Source organism: Colius striatus, chromosome 6 (genome assembly GCF_028858725.1).
Source record: "Colius striatus isolate bColStr4 chromosome 6, bColStr4.1.hap1, whole genome shotgun sequence".
NCBI lineage: Eukaryota > Metazoa > Chordata > Aves > Coliiformes > Coliidae > Colius > Colius striatus.
In genome coordinates, this window is record NC_084764.1 from 33237489 (window position 1) to 33256230 (window position 18742).

The window sequence follows — 18742 nt, forward strand, 5'->3', positions numbered from 1 at the left end:
TATGTGTCCATTTTGCTTAAATGGCCCCTAACTCAAACGCATGGCTTTACTTCCCAGGCTCCTCTCCAAACCACAGGCCAATCCTGTCTCGCCTTCCCAATGTACAGAATATTCTTCACAAAACCCTTGAAGTTGACAAAACTTCCAGACCCATGTCGGAAGTGATGCGGCACTCAAGTGGGTTCCACAGTACCAGGATGGTGCTGAAGATGGAGGGTAGGCTCATGTATTCAAATCTTATTTATCACAAAAGTTGTAAGAGAGATTGTTTAGACATGACAGACTTGCAAAGTGTTATGGATGCTGCAAAATCTGGGGAAATGAACTGTGGATATATACTCTTTGAGGCAAAAATGTGCATTCAATCTTTTTGAAAAAGTAGAAAGCATATACTTGAATGTGTTCAGGGAAAAAAGGGTCAGAAGATGTCTATTAAGCATTTTCCTTCCATGCTATAAAAATGTTTTCCAGTGTGTTCTTTGTTGTCTTACTTCTGAACAGCATGCACCGTGTGCTCATCCCAGTCGATAACAAGCACAATCTGAGGCAAAGCACAGCAACGCTTCATATAAAAGACAGGGTGGGTAGTAGATAAGAATACTGACACTATTTGCCTCTGCATTTAAACCTAAAGTAGTGTTCTGAAAACAGAAGTGCTTTTCTTTTATCCTTCTCTGTAGAAATCAACCAGCAACAATTCTTTCAGGGTTTTTTTTGGACTGTAACTAATTTTCAGCCGGAAAAAGAATTCTGCATTCGGAATGTTTGCTAGTTAATTTTATGAACATGGACTACTTCAGTTATTCAAGTCAGCTGTTCGGGTGAAAGTCTATGAAATCTATTGGTTCCAAACCAGCTACTAGCAATAAAGAGAAGCAGGCAATTACTATTGTGTTACATATTCCTACCCCATAGGACAAGATATTATCAGGGAAATTAATAGCCAAGACTCTGGCTCATAAGACAGAGGCACATTTCAATCACTGATCTGGAAATTCACGTACATTAAGCTTTTTGCCCACTGGGAACAGCCTGATTCACCCATATGCCATGTGTAACCTTTACAAAAATACTGCTCCTTCCTCTGTATCGGGCCCTTGCTGCTCAATTAGAGTGGCTAAATGGCTTCAGTTCTGGTTAACATAACACCCTCCTGTTTCTTCTTGTAATTTCCTACTAGCTGCTTTCATGACTCTGGATGACTCAAAGTCCTAACTAAAGGCCAGGTTCCTTTTATGGAAGCATTAACTTTTATGATATTAAAAGAGGCTGTGTCTGGGTAAATCAGTCTCATGCGTTCTTGAGCAAGTGTACCATGCACCTCTTATTCAGGTTTCACCAGCCCCTCTTCTAAGGCCTACTTGGAGATCCTTATGGTGAGAAGTGCTCTGTGTAAACACTTTTTTTTCCCTGAGTAAAGGAAAGCCATAGCTTGGCTATATGGAAGTAAAACTATCATCAGAGAGTCTCCTTACCTGTACTGCTGGAGATGTTGACATCGATGCTGATATCTGATATGCCACCTCCCTTCAGAGATGCAACACACGTGTATGTCCCAAAGTCAGTGAATTTCAAGTCAATAATGTCCAGGTTAGTGGTGCCAGGTGAAACATCAGGGTCAGTCTGTGTGATGACCATCCTTTCAGAGCTTCGCAAGGGACGTCCATTTTTAAACCAGCTGAAGGTAAGCTCTTCAGAGGGGATGGCTTCCACCTGGCATGAGATTTTCACCTCTCGCCCAATCTGGATGTTGTCGTCTTTGTGATACGGGTCAGGGGTGATCCAAAAACGTCCTTTTTTTAAGGCTGAAATATGCAAAAAAAAATTATAATAAATGACAAATTTTGCATGTTTAGACTTTGCAAAGACTTATCCTCGTGCTTCACTTTGTGCCTCACATACTTTTTTCAGAGGGCCTGTTGTGATAGGACAAGACATAATGCTTTTATACAAGAGTGTAGAATCAGACTAGATATGAGGAAGAAATTTTTTACAATGAGTGTGGTAGAACACTGAATCGGACTGCTCAGAGAGGTGGTAGATGCCCCATCCCTCGTCAGGTTGGACGAGGCTAAAGCAACTTTACCTTGTTGAAGATGTCCCTGGTCATTGCAAGGGGCTTGGAAATAGATGACCTTTAAAGGTCTCTTCCAACCCAAACCAGTCTATGACTCTGGAATGCTTGGGAAGTCACTGAAGCTTTCACTGCACACATTTAGCACATGGTTAATTTTTTGTAGAATCAAATATCAATCAAGTACTATCAAAGGGTATACACCGATAAAGTAGTTGTCATTTGCAAAATGAAAAATAGGGAATCACAGCAACTCAATTAGGCTGAACTGCTAACAACTGAAGAGTAACCAAAATAATTCATGAACCTTCAGTATTTGTTATCCATCTCTGAGGGTATTTACAAGCCCTTGCTCATCCCCATGCTACCAGAGAACTGCGAAAATATGGATATCAACCTAACATCACAAATACAACCAGCAGTGTCATCTCCAATCTAACTGGAAACAAACATAGCCATGCAAAATAGCTTTGTGCTAGCTGGTTAAATAAGAAGAGGTAAGCACATGCCTGAGGCTACAGCCTACCCTGTTTTAAACACCCTGCTCACTCCTCATGGCAATCTGGAGGATTCCACTGTCCCCATGGCTGCCTGGAGGCAGGTGCCTTGTTCAGGAGGGGAAACTGTTGACAGCCTGGAAAGGTAAGGGGGCTGAAAGTACATCTTCAGGCAATGGCCTATGGAAAAAGGCAAAAATATGCTCCTCTGAGATGTAACATGCATTAGAGCCCATCACAAGCACCCTGGTTGCACTTTTCTGTCTGGGTCTTGTCAGACAAGGAAAATCCACCCTATACTCACAGGAGAAATCTGAGGTTGAAGGCTGAACACACAAATGAGAGGTGTATTGCTGCACCTTGAATACTATGTTCAGTGTTGGGTCTCTCACTACAAGAAAGAAATTGAGGGGCTGCAGCGTGTCCAGAGCCAGGCAGCGGAGCTGGGGAAGGGGCTGGAGCACAAGTGTGATGGGGAGCAGCTGAGGGAGCTGGGGGTGTTCAGCCTGGAGAAGAGGAGGCTGAGGGGAGACATGAGCACTCTGCAACTCCCTGACCAGAGATTGTAGTGAGGTGGGTGTCAGTCTCTTCTCCTCAGTAACAAATGACAGAGGAAATGGGCTCAAGTTGCCCCAGGGGAGGTTTAGATTGGAGCTGAGGAAAAACTTTTTCCCTGAGAGGGTTGTCAGACACTGGTTGTCAGGCTGCCCAGGGAGGTGGGGGAGTCCCCGTACCTGAAGCTATTATAAAGCCATGGAGCTGAGGTGCTGAGGGCCATGGGTTAGTGGTGGGCTTGGCAGGGTGAGAGGAGGGGTTGGACTCAGTGAGCTTAGAGGTCTTTTCCAACCAAAATAATTCTATGATTCTGTGATCTAGAAAGGCACAATGAATCCCAAGGATCTCTGTCTACATTCAAAACTATACAATTTCTCTAACAGATGGCAAGGCAGAGATAAGATAGTCTCAAGTGTTTGAGATGGGAGCCCCAAGGCAGATGAGTTTTTTGAGGTCATCTCAAAAGCAGGCTGAGCTCAGTGCTCAGGAGTCTCCTACACCCATGCAGGGGCACAGCAACTCTCAAAAAAGTTATTTCCCACTGTCTTTCCAGTGAAATCGGTGACTTTTACTAACATTCCATCATCAATCTACTCTACATGAGAAAAATAATACTGCAACTCACTTATTTGAATTTTTTTGTCACCCTTTAAAAAAGCATAAAACTATCTAGAAGCTATCACCATTTACATCAATAAAATGATTGCTCTAAAGCACTGTTGGTATGATACATATTTTTGGAAGAGAGCTTCAGAATTAGCCATTAAGTCTTTCAAATACACATATATTTTGATGTACTGAATATAAAATGCTACTTACACAATCCCAAGATCCCTCTCCCCCTGTGTATGTGTACATAAGTGTTTATGTAGGTTTATATATGCTGTCTCCACATTTTCAAAGTCCCACACTGAAAATACTAGTTAGAAATACTGCAACCAAAAACTTGGGTTAAATGCCAGCAGTGGAACCCACTATTTCTTGTCTCCACACTGACTTCTACTGAAAGGTTGGCCAAGTTGTCCCATTTTCCCCTACCCTATCTGCCCCCCACCCTCACACAGCGTTCCACATGGGCAGCATTTGGGAAAAAAGACCCATTTGCAGCACTCTGATACTTACACTCTTGCAGCCAATAACATGTGACATTGTTACAATGGAAAAGACTATGAGCTGAAAATTTCCCTGAAGCCCGCACTTGGGGTGATGAACACTTTTCACTAGCCATAGACACAAAGTGGAACAGCATCAAATGGAAGTGGATGCATGAGGCACCAAGCACACAAGGAGAGCACAGTGCATCAACTCCTTTCATAGAATCATTATGGTTGGAAAAGACCTTTAAGATCAAGACCAGCCTCTCATCTCACACTGCCAAGCCCATCACTCAATTAACCCATACCCTCAGCATCTCATCTCTGCATCTTTTGAATATCTCCAGGGATGAGGACTCCATCACCTCCCTGGGCAGCCTGTTCCAATGCTTAACAACCCTCTCAGTGATAAAGTTCTTCCTAAAGTTCTTCTGTCCCATCTAAACCATGGCTTAACTTGAAGCCATTTCCTCTTGTTCTGTCATTCATTACTAGAGACAAGAGATCAAACCCTCACCTCACTAGAACTGCCTTTCAGAGGTGTAGAGAGTGATCATATCTACAAAGGGTGAAAATACTAATTCAGACTCGATTTTGTTAGCTCAGCAGCTCCTTGAACAAAACAACTCTTTGAGCTTGCAAATGCCATGCTGAATTAGGACTTTTACAATACTGAAAAGAATTAGCATTTTATTAATAATTAGAGTATTTTTTTTCCCACTGTGGGAAAAGAAGCATAAACTCTGGCTACTTGTGGATATCCCCTTGAACATGGTGTGAGGAATTTCTGCCACTAAGGGAGGCAACCCTTGTCATTGGAGAGTGAAAACTCTTTACATTTGCTGTGTTGCTCTCTAGTTGTAAATGTGTATTCAAGGATCCAAGTGGCTGATGTGATTTTGAGAATTGTTGTTCCCTTTAAAAAGTTTCATGACTTTTAACAAGCTTACATTTGCACTAAAACACACCAGTGTTTACTGAGCATCTCTCATTCCCTTTTAAAAGCCTCAGCCAGCTCCCCAGGAAGCAGAATGAACATGCTCTTTGATTCAAGAGGATGATCCATACATTGTATTACAGTCGGAAACTGCCACAGCAAGTAACTTTGAAACATGAGCTCAACTTCTTTGCTTGAAAATGGAAGAACAAACAATGCTTATGCACCCAAAAAAGCTAGCAAAAGTATGACGCAAATACTTTTCAGACAGGGAAAAGGAAAAAATAACTCAGTAGGCACGATGAGCTGCACATTTCAACCAGAATTAGTTGTTAACCTCAATAAACTATTTTTATTTATAAGTTTTCACCTTTGCCTTGAGTGCTCATACAGTTTCAGCAGTTTTTCATTCCTATATGATATGGGGTACAGAACCTCAAACTCTGGGCCATAAGCCACTTACTTTGTGGGTCAGGAAAGGTTCTACTCCCTGGCTCATGGACTGAATTACAGAAACAACTAAGCTTGGTGGGTGTTGCTTGTTGGTTTGGTTTTATGCAGGCTGAGTGTTAGATAGCAGAAATAACTGTGCTGGGTCATCCATAGTCCAATTCTGCTGCAGCAAACTCTAACCACCAAAGAACAGTGTGGAGTGTATGCACGAACTCAGTATTTTCCAGCACATGCACATACAAGAAGCTCAAAGGTGGGCTGGGAATCAGTGCACTACATGGGAAAAGTTAAGGGAGTTTCCAGAAACTCTGAAGGAAAATGTGTCTTTGTTCTATTCCCTTTTCCCCCCTCTTCCTCCAAACCAAACCAAATCAAACCAAACCAAACCAAACCAAACCAAACCAAACCAAACCAAACCAAACCAAACCTCTTAATGTCTCTTAATATGTGAACTTACTGTGAACTTACACAGTGTATTCACCAGTAATAGCCCGAAAGTCCTCACAAAAAACAATCCAACCACTGCATAACTACAACCTATAGTTGAATGCCAAAGTACTGTTATAATCCCATTCTCTAAGACTCAACCAGCAATCTGCATTTTCTTGTCAGCAACAAAAACAGCAGAAAATTTAAAATACTATGTCTTGTCAGAGTTACATAAGATCATTAAACCACTTATATCTGTAAATTCCTGATCCCATTTGGCACCAGAATATACATAATGATTTCTACAATTAACCTGTGTATCTTGGTATTTGTCATGTGCCATGAAAACACCTCTTCATCAATGACCTGGATAAGAGAGGAGAGTGTATTTCTTTGGAACCTCTTATGCTTCAGTTTGTATCTGCTGCCTCTTGTCCTGTCATTGGACATCACTGAGAACAGCCTGGCTTCATACTCCTGACACCTGCCCTTTACATATTTGTAAATATGACTGAGGTCACCCCTCAGTCTATTACCCTCAGGGGTAACAGACATAAGTGGAACACAAAAAGTTTCACTTAAAGGAAAAATTTATTTCTTGTGCAGGTGAGGGAGCCCTGGCACCAGCTGCCCAGGGAGGGTGTGGAGGCTCCCTCTCTGTAGGTTTTCAAAACCTGCCTGGACATGTTCCTGTCTGACCTGATCTAGGTGGACATGCTTGAGCAGAAGGAGGTTGGACTAGATCTTTATAGGTCTCTTCCAAACCCCACCATTCTATGATTCTATAAAAATCACCATTCATATCTGGAAGATGTCCCCAGGATTTAAATCGCAGGTGCCCAAAGATGTCTGACAGCTGCAGGCATATGGAGCTGGAGAGAAGTGGGTGCAGGGAGAAACACAGGGCCATAATGGGCAGATGTACTTCTCTCTGACCTGGGAACCAAAGCAATGACCAGAACTGACCCAGATGTGGCAGTGTTGAGTTACTCAATACTGGGCACAGAAGCTTAAAAACCGGAGTGCCTCTCATTGGAATTCCTGGTGGGCTTGCTCCGTCATTCATTTTCAAGAACAGAAAGCATCATAAGATTCAGGAATATCATCACTCCTAGTAGTAATAAACCTCTCTTCTCCAAACCCTGAAAATGACAGTGGCAGCTATGCTGCTAGCGCATCTTAGGAAATGAAGCAATTTGTAGGAAGAGGAAACTAAATCTCCCACTCCAGACTGATGAGACTCCAGATCACCTCCTATACTGGAAATTTCCTGACCTACCAGGGCAGAAGTCCCTTTGAGCAGATGAACCACTCCTAGCTACATGACAATGGAGAAGAGGACTGTCAGAATTTAGGGCCCTCTTGGCCGTCAGAGACAGAAGGGGCTGGGATAACCCTGCTCTGGTCTTTCAAAGAAAAGTTAGTACAGCAATGAAGGGCCTCATTAAATTGTCTCAGACCAAGGGCTAACAGGGTTGCTCTTGGAAAAACAACGTGTGCCGTCAGCAGTCTTGGGAATACAAAGCTGTTTCTTGCAGGAAAGAAGGTTTAATGTCTTAGATACACATATGCTAGATGTGGTCTTCAAAAGGGCTTCAGACCTCACTAATTCACGCTGTATGTCATACATGGACCTCTTGGGAACACCAGAGTTGAGTCTGGTACAAATCCACCAGGTAATGGAAAAGTGATTTTGATATGAGTTTGCATTCACAGCCAATCCCCATCAAACAGTGGTTTGGATTATCTCTATTTATAAGTTCTTGGACCATGATTTCCAGGCTCATCGTACATAATGTCAAGTATATTGAAGCATGCAATAGATTCTGACTGGCTTTCTCCACTGTATTATCAGTTATGTTTGAGGTATCACTGGAAAGTTTCCATAGAGTGACAAATAAAAAAGAGACACAAGGTTAACTAGCAGAATGTAGGAGATGGTGCTGCAGACATGCCAACCACAGCTGCTTCCCAGCACAGATTTCAGAGCATAATCAACACACGGGGCTACAAAATAGCAGCAAATGGGTAAATAAGTCTGTAACTGTATTCTGAGGCTCAGGAAAGTGTCAGCCTTTCTCCAAAGAGGCCCCAAAGAACTATGATGTGATCAAGTAAAAAAAGATAAAACAATTTTTGTCCTCAAACTTCTCTCAAAGCTGTCTTTGTCCTCCCTCATTAATTACAGTTCAAAGTAATAAAATGCATGTCAGTATCTCAACTAAGGTCTATTTGCATTCATCAGGTTCAGCTGTATCTTCCCATTCTGATCAACCCTGAACGCTCCTTTAACACATCGTGTCTCCTTGATGCACATTTCACAACGGACAAATGGCCTGAAACACCACAACTGAACACATTAGCTGCTGCACTCTTTGCAAGCTTTGACATGGCAACTATTGGCCTCTGGCTGGTTCCTAAGCTGACACAGACCACTGGGGAATGCTTGGCTTTGTGTTTGCTGATGTCTGTGTCCATGTGCAGCCCGCGGCAACAGCAATAATAAGCAGCAGAACTGCAAATTACTGATTTTAACCTTGACTGAGCAGTCGGATGCCACATGAGGTCCAGTCTCTGCACACTCACCAGAAGTAGCTTCAACTAGTTTTAATTGTTCTCCTTCACACTTTATTAAGGCTTGTGAGCAATTTTGTTTTAACTTGTTCCCAGAGAAGGAGATGAGAAGGTCACCTGATAATCTGCCAAGGAGATATAAAGATTTGCATGTGTCTTGGAGCCCCATGAGCACATTTTGGAGGTTTGGTGAACTCAGCACCCAGCATGCCACTTGTTTTTGAGCACCCAGCATATTTTATCAACCAACACCTTTGCCTCCAGATCCAGCTCACTTTCAGGATCTTCCAAAACTGCTGAGAGTTCTGTAGTGTGTGTTTCAACTGTGTCAAGCAAGGCAGGAATCCTTACCTAGTGCTCAGATGTTACTGACTCTTTGATATTTTCTTCTCAAATGCATGAAAGAGTTTGTGCATTTGGAAAGACATTTGACACTATTTTTAAGGCAAATGATCTGCAGAGAAACAGCAAGGAAAAGACTGAAGATACGATACAAAGTCTACCACAGTGAATAACAATCCTTCCATGCCTTCAGTGTGCCTTGGATTAAGCTCTTTGCCATGACTCCTATTTCACATCAAAGGCAAGATGCAGAAAGAGCACCATAGGTCACTTAAAAAGTGACCAGCAAAACCCAGCTTAATTCTCTAGAAACTACACTTTTAATCTAGACATAGGCTGTTTGATTTAAAAGACTGAGAAGCAACTCTCCACATTACTGCTGTAATCTCTAACAAGAGATGTTTACTGGGATGATTCATTGGTTCTTGAGAGAAAGATATAAGGCAGGCAGTGGGCAAAGAAAGTCAACTCTTATCACCAGCTCTTGCTTCAATCATACCAGGTCCCTCATCTCCTTAGAGCCTTACAGATGGGAAAAGCAATCTTGCTTTCACACAACTGCAATTCAAAAGATTCACAGCCTTACAACAAAGATTTTAGATAGTACTTAAAAGACTCGTAAAGTGTATTTGTAAACCTGAACTATTTTGCTAATCTGTCAAGACATCTTGGGAAGCCAACTCTTCTCATTGCATGCTATTGCTCATATTTGCAGTCTTTTCTTGTTCCTAGATTCTGTAGAAGGAAATCAAAACTCAACTTCCATCCCCTCAGGGATTAATTCCCTGATTTTACTTGCAGTGGTGACGGTGTCAGACACAGCTCTCCAGTGCCTGACCAGATTTAGAGCACCAGCTTTGTAATGCAGAATAGCAGCAGTAAATTAATACAGCAGTTGGTTAAATATCCAAGTTCAACATATGGACGTATTTAACATACATGATGTGAACTGGATCTGGTTTGGTGGATTCCATGACTATCACACGGTCTTTATTAAACCAGAGGTATTCCATCACCAAGAAATAAGGAAAAAAAAGTAATTACTTGGTTCACTGTCGTTAAAAGCACATAAAAATGTTTAGTGGTACATCAAGTGATGTTTTACTGCAGGAATTCTAAATTGTCCATGTTCCACTGAAATAATCTGTTTCAAACTTTGAGGAGAAAAAGGCACATTTCACCTTACATTATTGTTCTGATGCATCATGTTTGTGACCTGAGCTTTGCTGTATGACAATGGTACATGTAAGTAATTGCAAAGCAATCATAAACTTGGACCAATATGAGGATCTTCTCTGTTAAGTGAAAAAATATCTATGTTTCAGTTGAGAAATCAGCCGATTGGAGTCTGTGACACTGCTTTCCTATTAAATAGGGACCATCTTACTACCTCCTCTTGTAACAAATGAAAAAACAAATACTAATACCTCCTGATGCTTTCTTAGGCAATTCTTTGCCACAGCTATCATCCAACATCTACACAGCTGGGCTGGGTTCCAGATTTGTTTGAGTGACTAAATGAATGAATCCATGAAGTGAAGGAATCTGCTTCCAGTGCCACACCTTGGAGATTGCAGCACAGTCTATATTGTTTGGTTTACACACGTTTAAGTGAAAGCCCAGCACAAATGGATCTCTGTACTAAATAAAAAGTCATTCCCACTGAAGACAGACTCATGGCAATCCTTCTTTGATGTTTCTTCATTAATATGTCTACCTCAATCAAATCAATAGAAGCAAAAGCTTCTATACCATAAGCTCCAAAGAAACACAAAGTGTTTATTTTGGCCACAGGCAACAAAGTTGCATTGTCTTCAGTAGTCTAGGGATATTGCCTTAAACTGTATTATCAAAAAGCTAAGCTGAGTGGAGACAATTTAACAACTGCCTACAATCTCTATCTCACTGGTAAATATCACAGTCTAGTCCATTAAACTTCATTCTGTTACATCAAAATATATTTTGACATCATTTTGTATATGATAAACACTGAAAACTCAAATTTGTTTTTGCCAACTAAGAGAATTAAAGTAAAAAAAAAAGAAAATCATTCAATATTGCAGTCTTCTAGCTTAATTCTAAAATAGAAGAGCAAAACCACACTCCATTTGCAGATATCAGCTCTCTGTAATGAAAGTTTATCTGGACTGTGGCTCCTGAACAGTCTGCACATCAATTCTGGACTACTTCCTGAAGTAGGCAGTCCTGTAGGTAATCCCTTCTGCTCCTTTCTGATGAATGACTATCATTCATCATACTCAGAAATGTTATGGACAGGCAACTGCGGGAGGAAAATTTCAATACAGAAGGAACCACATTTATAAACTGATTCTTTTTAAGGCCACACTATCCTGTGAACATCATGGCCACATCAACACCTGATGCAAAGTAATGTCTCAGCTTAGCCTCGAGCCCAAACACACCTGAGATCTAACCTGGACAGTGCTTCATGCCATACTCAGTGAAACAATCTGTAGCCAGGTCAGAGGTAGAAAACTTTGCTCTAGTGAAACTGGACCTCATGGATGTGTTGGTGGTTTTGAGTTTGGTGTGTATGGTGTGACTCTTAGACAATAAAGAATAGGAAGCTTTACTAACAGGATGCAGTTGTTGAAATGATAACTTTGTTGGATAAAACCTCTGTGTCCAGCTGGTGCTTTAAGAAGTCAGTTTTCCAAACAGTAAGGGAAATAATAATGGTTTTGGAGGAACAATATAAACAGGGAGGAAAAGTCCGGATGCAGTGTTAGAAAAAGAAGATGCAACTGAGAAAGGCTAAAATATATGGTAAAAGGCTCATATATGTGCTGGTGATTAATTAGAATAAGCGATAGAGAAAAGCTGCAGCTCACAGTTTCACCTGCAGTTCTCATTGTCACCATGCACTGACTGAGCACTTCTAATCAGACAGTACACCAGCTGCAAGCTGAGCAGTTTAAGTAGCAGCCTTGGGTGCCTGAGCTCTTCCCTCTGGATATGCCAAAGTTTCTGCATGTCCTTCTGTTTCCTCCTTCCACTGTTCACCTTTGATTTTAATTTTTTCTGGTGTTATTCTAATACTCAGCTACTATAATCACAGTATTTTGTGGGCTTTTTAATCAATTGCAAGACAATGGAAAATTTCCATCCAGTTTTTGCTTTTGTCTCCAAACAGTCTTGAAAAACCATCCTTCAACACAGACCACAAGAAGCCATCCTCTCCTTGAGGTGTTTAAACTGGGTCTAAAATAATAAGTAATGGTAGATGTAGCCTGGCAAGATCTGCAAGATCCAACATACAGACCAAATGAGAGCACATTTCTGTGTCTTTCAATAAGAACTGACCCTCCTTGGTCATTCCTGAAACCAAATAATAAACCCCCCAGAAAAAAGAAACTGTGGAAATCTGACAATATGTGCTTTGTCTTCCAGACAGTTCATAGAACCTAGAAACTCCTAGAGTGACCAACTTGTGCCCAGCCATGGGTTTCAGTTTTTTTTTTCCTCTTAGAGCAATATCAAACTGCATGAGAAGAAAGGGGATAGGATAGATATTTCAACATCTTCAGTACAGCACCAGTACAAAGCATTTTTTTAATTAAACATTCAAAAGTCTTGCCAGCTTGCCTGCACAGCAGTTGCATCTATTGTGTACTCTGTTATTCATATGCATTCTTGGCTGATGGGAGACCACCAGGTCTGCCAAGGTCAGCATCATATTGTTGTTTTATTTCTCCTCTAGCAGGGAAATTTCTCTGGGTCCACTTGGTCCACTGCTGAGATATGGAAACTTTCTTATTCTGAAATGAAGACTGAACATTTTGCCCAGAATTAAATAGTCAGTTCAACAACAAATAAATTCACCCATAAGCCCTGTACAGAGTTAGCCTCACCTGCGTTAGCAGCAAACGATGCTATTTGATGTTTTCACATAAGAGAACTCTCTCCAGCAGACAACGCACCTGCTGAGTGAGCCAGGAGTGTGCCCCTCCTTTGGCTCACATGGAAAACATTAAAAAATAGCACTACAGAAACATTTACAGAGCTTTTAGGCAGAATGCACCAATGTTGCTACTGTCAAAATTTCTTAAATAGGTTATTTGGGACTCTGCAAGATAATAGTGACAAAATTATGCTGCCTGAATGTTCCCTATAGTCACCTTTCTATCCAAAGACAGACTTGAAATAAAGTCTTGCTTAAAAAAGACACATATTCTCAGCATTTTATCAACAGTTCGTCTTGCTTCTGACAACATGGTTTTAGCTCAAAGTTTTTAACTTGCAGTAACTACCAGCACAATTAAGTTGTCAAGCATCTTCTACTAGAGCATCTCCAAACTTTTTAATATCAAGTAATTATTTGGCACTTACAAGACCAGATGCATTCACGTTTTCAATTTAAATGCAAATACTGTGGAGAGATTTCAGGGCTTGTCTCCATTTTTATAAATGTTTCTAATTTTTAGAAGAAAAGGATTTATTATTCTGGAGATGCCATGTGGCAGGTGTCTGTTTTTACGTGTGCTCTAGTTAATTAGCTTCTATTTCTTTCACTGCTTTTCTTTTGAAGGAAGGGGAGGTATATACTTCTTTATAATGAAGATTTCAGTTTACAAGTTACTCAGTATATGATCCATTAAATAGATGAAGCTGAGATCAAAGTATGTGAAACACAGCATGGTTTCTCTTTTAACTGCTTTTAGAAGTAAATATCCAAGAGAAATAAGCCTCATCAGAAGAGCAAAGACATATATGTTCATAGAAATACTCAGATGGGAAGTGAGCTCAGGAGGCTTCTAGACCAATTTCTTGCTCAAAACAAGGCCAGGTGTGAGCTCAGACCAGGTTGTTCAGGGCTTGAAAATTTCCTGGGATGGGCATTGCACAACCTTTTGCCTGTGGTTCACTGCTTGTGAAAATCAGGAGTCATCCCAGTGGTGACACAACAGTACAAAGCTGATATTGGGACAGAAATGGCAGTGTCCTACCAAGGACCAGACCCATTTGCCTGCCGGAGGCTGCTTTCACCTCTGATTTTAAGGAGAGGCAGATAATGATTCAAACAGATCAAGATGAGTACATGAGGGTGAAACAGCAAAAAATTAAGGAAGGTTGATCAATAAGCAGCAGTGACAAATTGGCAGCTGGCATTTAGTACAGTTTGAAACCCCAAGCAGAAGAAAAGGAAAAAAACAGAAAAACATTTCCTATACCATAAAATCCTACACTGTTACAGCTTGCCAAGACAATGCACTGTGTGCAATCCCAGCCCAGGGCTGCCCCAACTCAAAGACTGCCCATCTCACAGGCAAACAGGGAATTCACAAGTCTCATCACCAGCCAGACAAGAATTGGGATATAAATTAAACAATTCAGAGAAGCTGACACAATCCCCAGTGGGCTGTGCACTTGCCAAACAAATTATAAATCCTCTGAACATTACAGCTGGGTGTTTTCCAGGGCCGATGCCTTTATAAAGCTTAATTCCTGTGCCAAAGCTGTCAGAGAAAAAAAAAAATAGCTGTGCTGAAATTTCCTGGAAGCCTATAAGTAATATATTGCAAATCTTCACTCTTCTTTTTGTCCACAGACTCAAAATGAAACTCAGCACACAGTACTGAGTTGTCTTCCTCCCAAATCCTAGAGCAAATCACCAGTTTCCAAGGCTTCCACACTGGACTGTCCTCATCTCCTGCTCCTTGTGTGGCTCAAGAGCTTTATTTGACTGCAGGATTCCGTTACAGCCTGGATTTGTTCCAACATGGGATGTATTTCCCTTCAACACTTTGGTTTTGTCCCATGGTTCAATGCCTCAGTAACTAATCAGGACCTTAAAAAACTTTCCAAAATGATTTCTCAGATTGGACAGAGACCTACCAATCTCATTCACAGTTGCCCGATGCAATACAAGTGCATGCCTTAAATTTCATTTCAAGGTCATTAAAGTATGCTGGTAAAATCAGAACAAAACATGGTGCATTGTTCTTTCTTCTTTTCCCCTCCCTTCAAGATGAGGCAAAACTTTGAAAAAACTGTTTTTTCTGCCAAACTGATAATGCTGTTACGACTGCACAGACCTCATCACATATTCATCAGCCAAGATCTAACAGAATATTAAACTACAACACCACACTCCTGCCAAAACAGTTTATCATCCATGAGTAGCTAGTAATTGTGAGCCAAACAGTAATAAGGATAACATTTTTCCCCTTGACCCTAGTGAAGAAAGAATGTGGCTACCTGAAGCAGCCACAATGCAAGGGTCCAAAGGAGTGAGATGAAATGAATACTACCTGTTGAAATCCCTCCTGATACATCTTTATAGATATATGGTGCCCAACAGGCACTATGGGATTTTTTTTTTGCAGAGCAGCAAACTTATTTAAAAATAAAATTTCTGTGCGCAAAAATGTTGGGAAGTTGGAATGAAAGGGCAGAAGAATCAATAAACCATCTACATTTTTATATGGAACCGTTTTATAAACTCATCTGTGATACAGTGCAGCCTGGGAGGGAGCACACGTGACCGAGACTGCTATTGCAGATAGTAAAAAAATAAAATGGACTTATTAAACTCTGAAGCTCAACTTTTTTACACATTCATTCTCAGAGCTGTAAACTTTAAGGACAGTGCACTGGAAACTTATGACTGTAGCAACAGGCTGGATGTGCTGTTTTCTAGGGTAAAATCTTGTCTCATTGAAATCCCATTCACAAGGTGCATCTGTTGGTGGAAGAACCACCTTTTTTTGATGTTGGGCTAAATTGTACTCATGCTTCAAAAGCTGGAAGAAGCCCTGGGGAGATGTGTGCAGCAATGTTGGGTCCTGCAAACAAGGCGGGGGGGTTGGTGTTGGGTGAGAGACCAGGCTGATGCCCAGCCTCCAATTTACAGAGCTATTCCTCACCCTCATCCAGCACAAGAGTCTCTTCCAAAGCCCATTTACAAACAGTTTTGAGAGATCCATTTAAACACCACATTGAAGAAAGGTCTCATCCAACAAGGCACAGCAGAAACTAAGCAAAGTGGTGAGTGCTGTTAAAACAAAGAGTTAAGTAAATGGCTTAAGGTAATGATAAAAAATAGACATTGGCATAATGAAAGAGTGAGAACAGGGAGAGCCCCTGGCAGGGTGAAGCTGCCCAACTAGCAAGATGGTTCAGTTCAGCAAAGGCTAAGCCCAGTCCTCCATCCTAGCATGGTGTTTGCAGAGCTCACCTGATGCCACTCCACAGTAAAGCTGCTTTAGAGGGATACAATCTCAACACAGGACATTACAATGTCAATAAGAGAAGATCTCAGTGTCAGAGCAGTGAGAGATGGGCAGAGATGCCTGGGAAGAGTTGGGAGGGTGCTGGAAAAAAACTAATTGAAATTGCAGGTGGAGTCAGTCCTTTTACAAGAAAAAGGTTATACAAGAGGTGAGATGAAATGGATACCTGGTGTCCTGGTTTAGGCCCATCCAGGAACAAAGGAGCATAATCACTCACTTACTCACTCCTCCCAAAGGAAAGGGGAAGAGGAAAGTCCCAAGGCCCTTTGGAACTCCCTAAGGACAGGGAGGGCTCACTTGCCACTTCCCATCCCAGCCAAACAGACAGCACTGCTCAACTTGGGGAAGAAAACAAAAAAATAATTTAACCCATCACCACCCAAAACCATAAAATCAAACCATAACAGAAAACAACACAGAGTGAGATGATGAAGTGCAAAACCAGCCATTTCAGACCACCTTCCCCCTATTCCTTTCCTCTTCTGGGCTCAGGGCCCTGATCCTGGTGTCTTTACCTCTTCCCCCTGCAATGGCTCAGAGGAGCAGGGAATGGGGGTTTCAGTCAGTCGTTTCCGGATAGCTCCTGCTGCTTGTCTCTTCTCAGGGCAGGTGGACTCCTCTCTGCTGGTCCTCTCTGCTCTCGACAGGGTACCTCACACACCTGGCAGTCCTGCACAGGCTGCTCCGACGTGTGTTCATCCCGAAGGCTGCAGCTCCTCTCTGCCTCCTGTGCACGTCTCTGCAGCCCGCAGGCTCTCCAGCATGGCCTGCGCCATGGCTGCCTCTTGACATTCTCACCCCATCCGGGCACACTCACCTGGAGTTGCTAGTGGCTCTCAGCCCTGTCATTGCCCTCCATGGGTTGCAGAGGCACAGCTGCTCTCTCCTCATGGGTTGCAGAGAGGTCTCTGGACTGGTGTTCCTCCCTTCCTCCTTCTCCGACTGCGGGGTCCGTATGGTCGCCTCCACCTTGTACCACTCCTACACCTCTTCTTCCCGCTCAGATTTCCCTCCTTAAGTATTGTTGGCAGAGGCATCAGATTGGCCTGGCTGGGCTGCAGGTGCATCCACCTCAGAGCCAGGAGATGTTTCAAGAACTGCTTATAGAGCAGCATTGCAGCCCCCTCCCTTGTTACCAAGCAAATAGAGGCTCCACATAAACCCATGACACATGGGATAAATACAGCTGGATTTCATGACCCAGGAGGGCCCTTCCAGTTCTATTCTGGAATATGAATTTCAAAACCTTGTCACTTCCATGAAATTACTCTTGTTTTCTAGCCTGTCCCAAGGAAAGCAATGGATACTGAAGGGCAGCACAGGAGCTGCTGTATTTCCCTCTTACCGAAGCCTCCCGGGGAGCTCACCTTTGTCAGTCTCCTGCAGCCACACAGCACTATGCACAGAAAAGCCCCATGTGCCTGCAGAGCCCCTCATTAGGAAGGCAATGGTAGCTGTCACTTCTGCGTGGTGTAGTAATGCCCTTTTATGTGTGTGGATATTTGCCAAGGCCTTTGGCTTTCTCCAGCCATGAAATAAGCACTGGTATAATCAGTCTGCTGTGATATCTTCCCAGAATACAGAGGGAGGGAAAAGAAGGAGGCATAAAAAGGTCCTTCTGCTAGTTGCACAGAAAACCCAACGTTTCAGACTTGGGATGCTGGAGCCAGCATCCCCAACCAGTGCTCCCCACCACCACAGATGATGCCAGAAAATGATCACGCGTGTCAGAGGGACACACGATGGCTGCTGGCCAGAACCCAGCAGCTGCAAAACTAACGAGTGATCTGTCAGGTGACGACTGTCACAAGTGTTGCCAAAACTCAATTTCCACCTTTTGGCTAGAACCTGTGAGCCTTGCCTCTGTTCTGGCACTCGGCATCACATTTCAATTAACAGTATTTGAGGATCTTTGAGGGGTGACAGCAGAGGTGCTGATGTGTAACCAGACAGACTTATTTTTATCCTTTATGCTTCATGCAACTGCTTTAAACCAACAGGGGTAATTCCTAAGGAAAAGCTGTGGGATAAAGAGATGTTGCAAAAAAGCAGAAGGATAGGTACGTGTGTGAGAACGGACATCAGTAGTGCTAGATTACAGGATTAGTATATTTTAAAATCTATTACAAAAACAAGAAAAAAATGTATTTATTTCACTATTTGAGTATTTTTTTCTTTTCTCACCTCCTTTTTAGCAGTCAGTGCTACACAGTTCACATACAGGTTTTAAAGACACAATGGAATAGGTATTTCCAGCAATCTAAGCCCCAAAACGCATTTCCCCAGAGTGCTTTTTGTTCAGCCAAAGCTTTTGTGCTACTGTTGAGCACAGGTCATTATTTTATATTTAAACTGACAGGGAATCCCACCCCTTTGAAAAATCAACTCCAAACACTGTGTTTCCACTTCACAGAAGGGAAAAGTCACACAGTCAGAGTCAATTGTCAGTAAAAAAAAATTGCAGTTACAATGGAAGAGACAAAGTATTGTATCTAAAGAGAGTAATGGGAGAAGTTGCTGATGAGGCAACAAAT

The 18742-nt window shown here is 42.1% G+C and overlaps 1 protein-coding gene across 1 annotated transcript in view; it reads right to left on the reverse strand.

Annotated features, from left to right (window-relative positions):
• Positions 1 to 18742, reverse strand: part of MDGA2 (MAM domain containing glycosylphosphatidylinositol anchor 2) — a 397712-nt gene that overhangs the window by 138798 nt on the left and 240172 nt on the right. The window contains exon 8 of the mRNA XM_061998833.1: positions 1476 to 1805. Within this exon, the coding sequence (XP_061854817.1) occupies positions 1476 to 1805 (330 nt within the window). The remainder of the gene's footprint in view (positions 1 to 1475; positions 1806 to 18742) is intronic.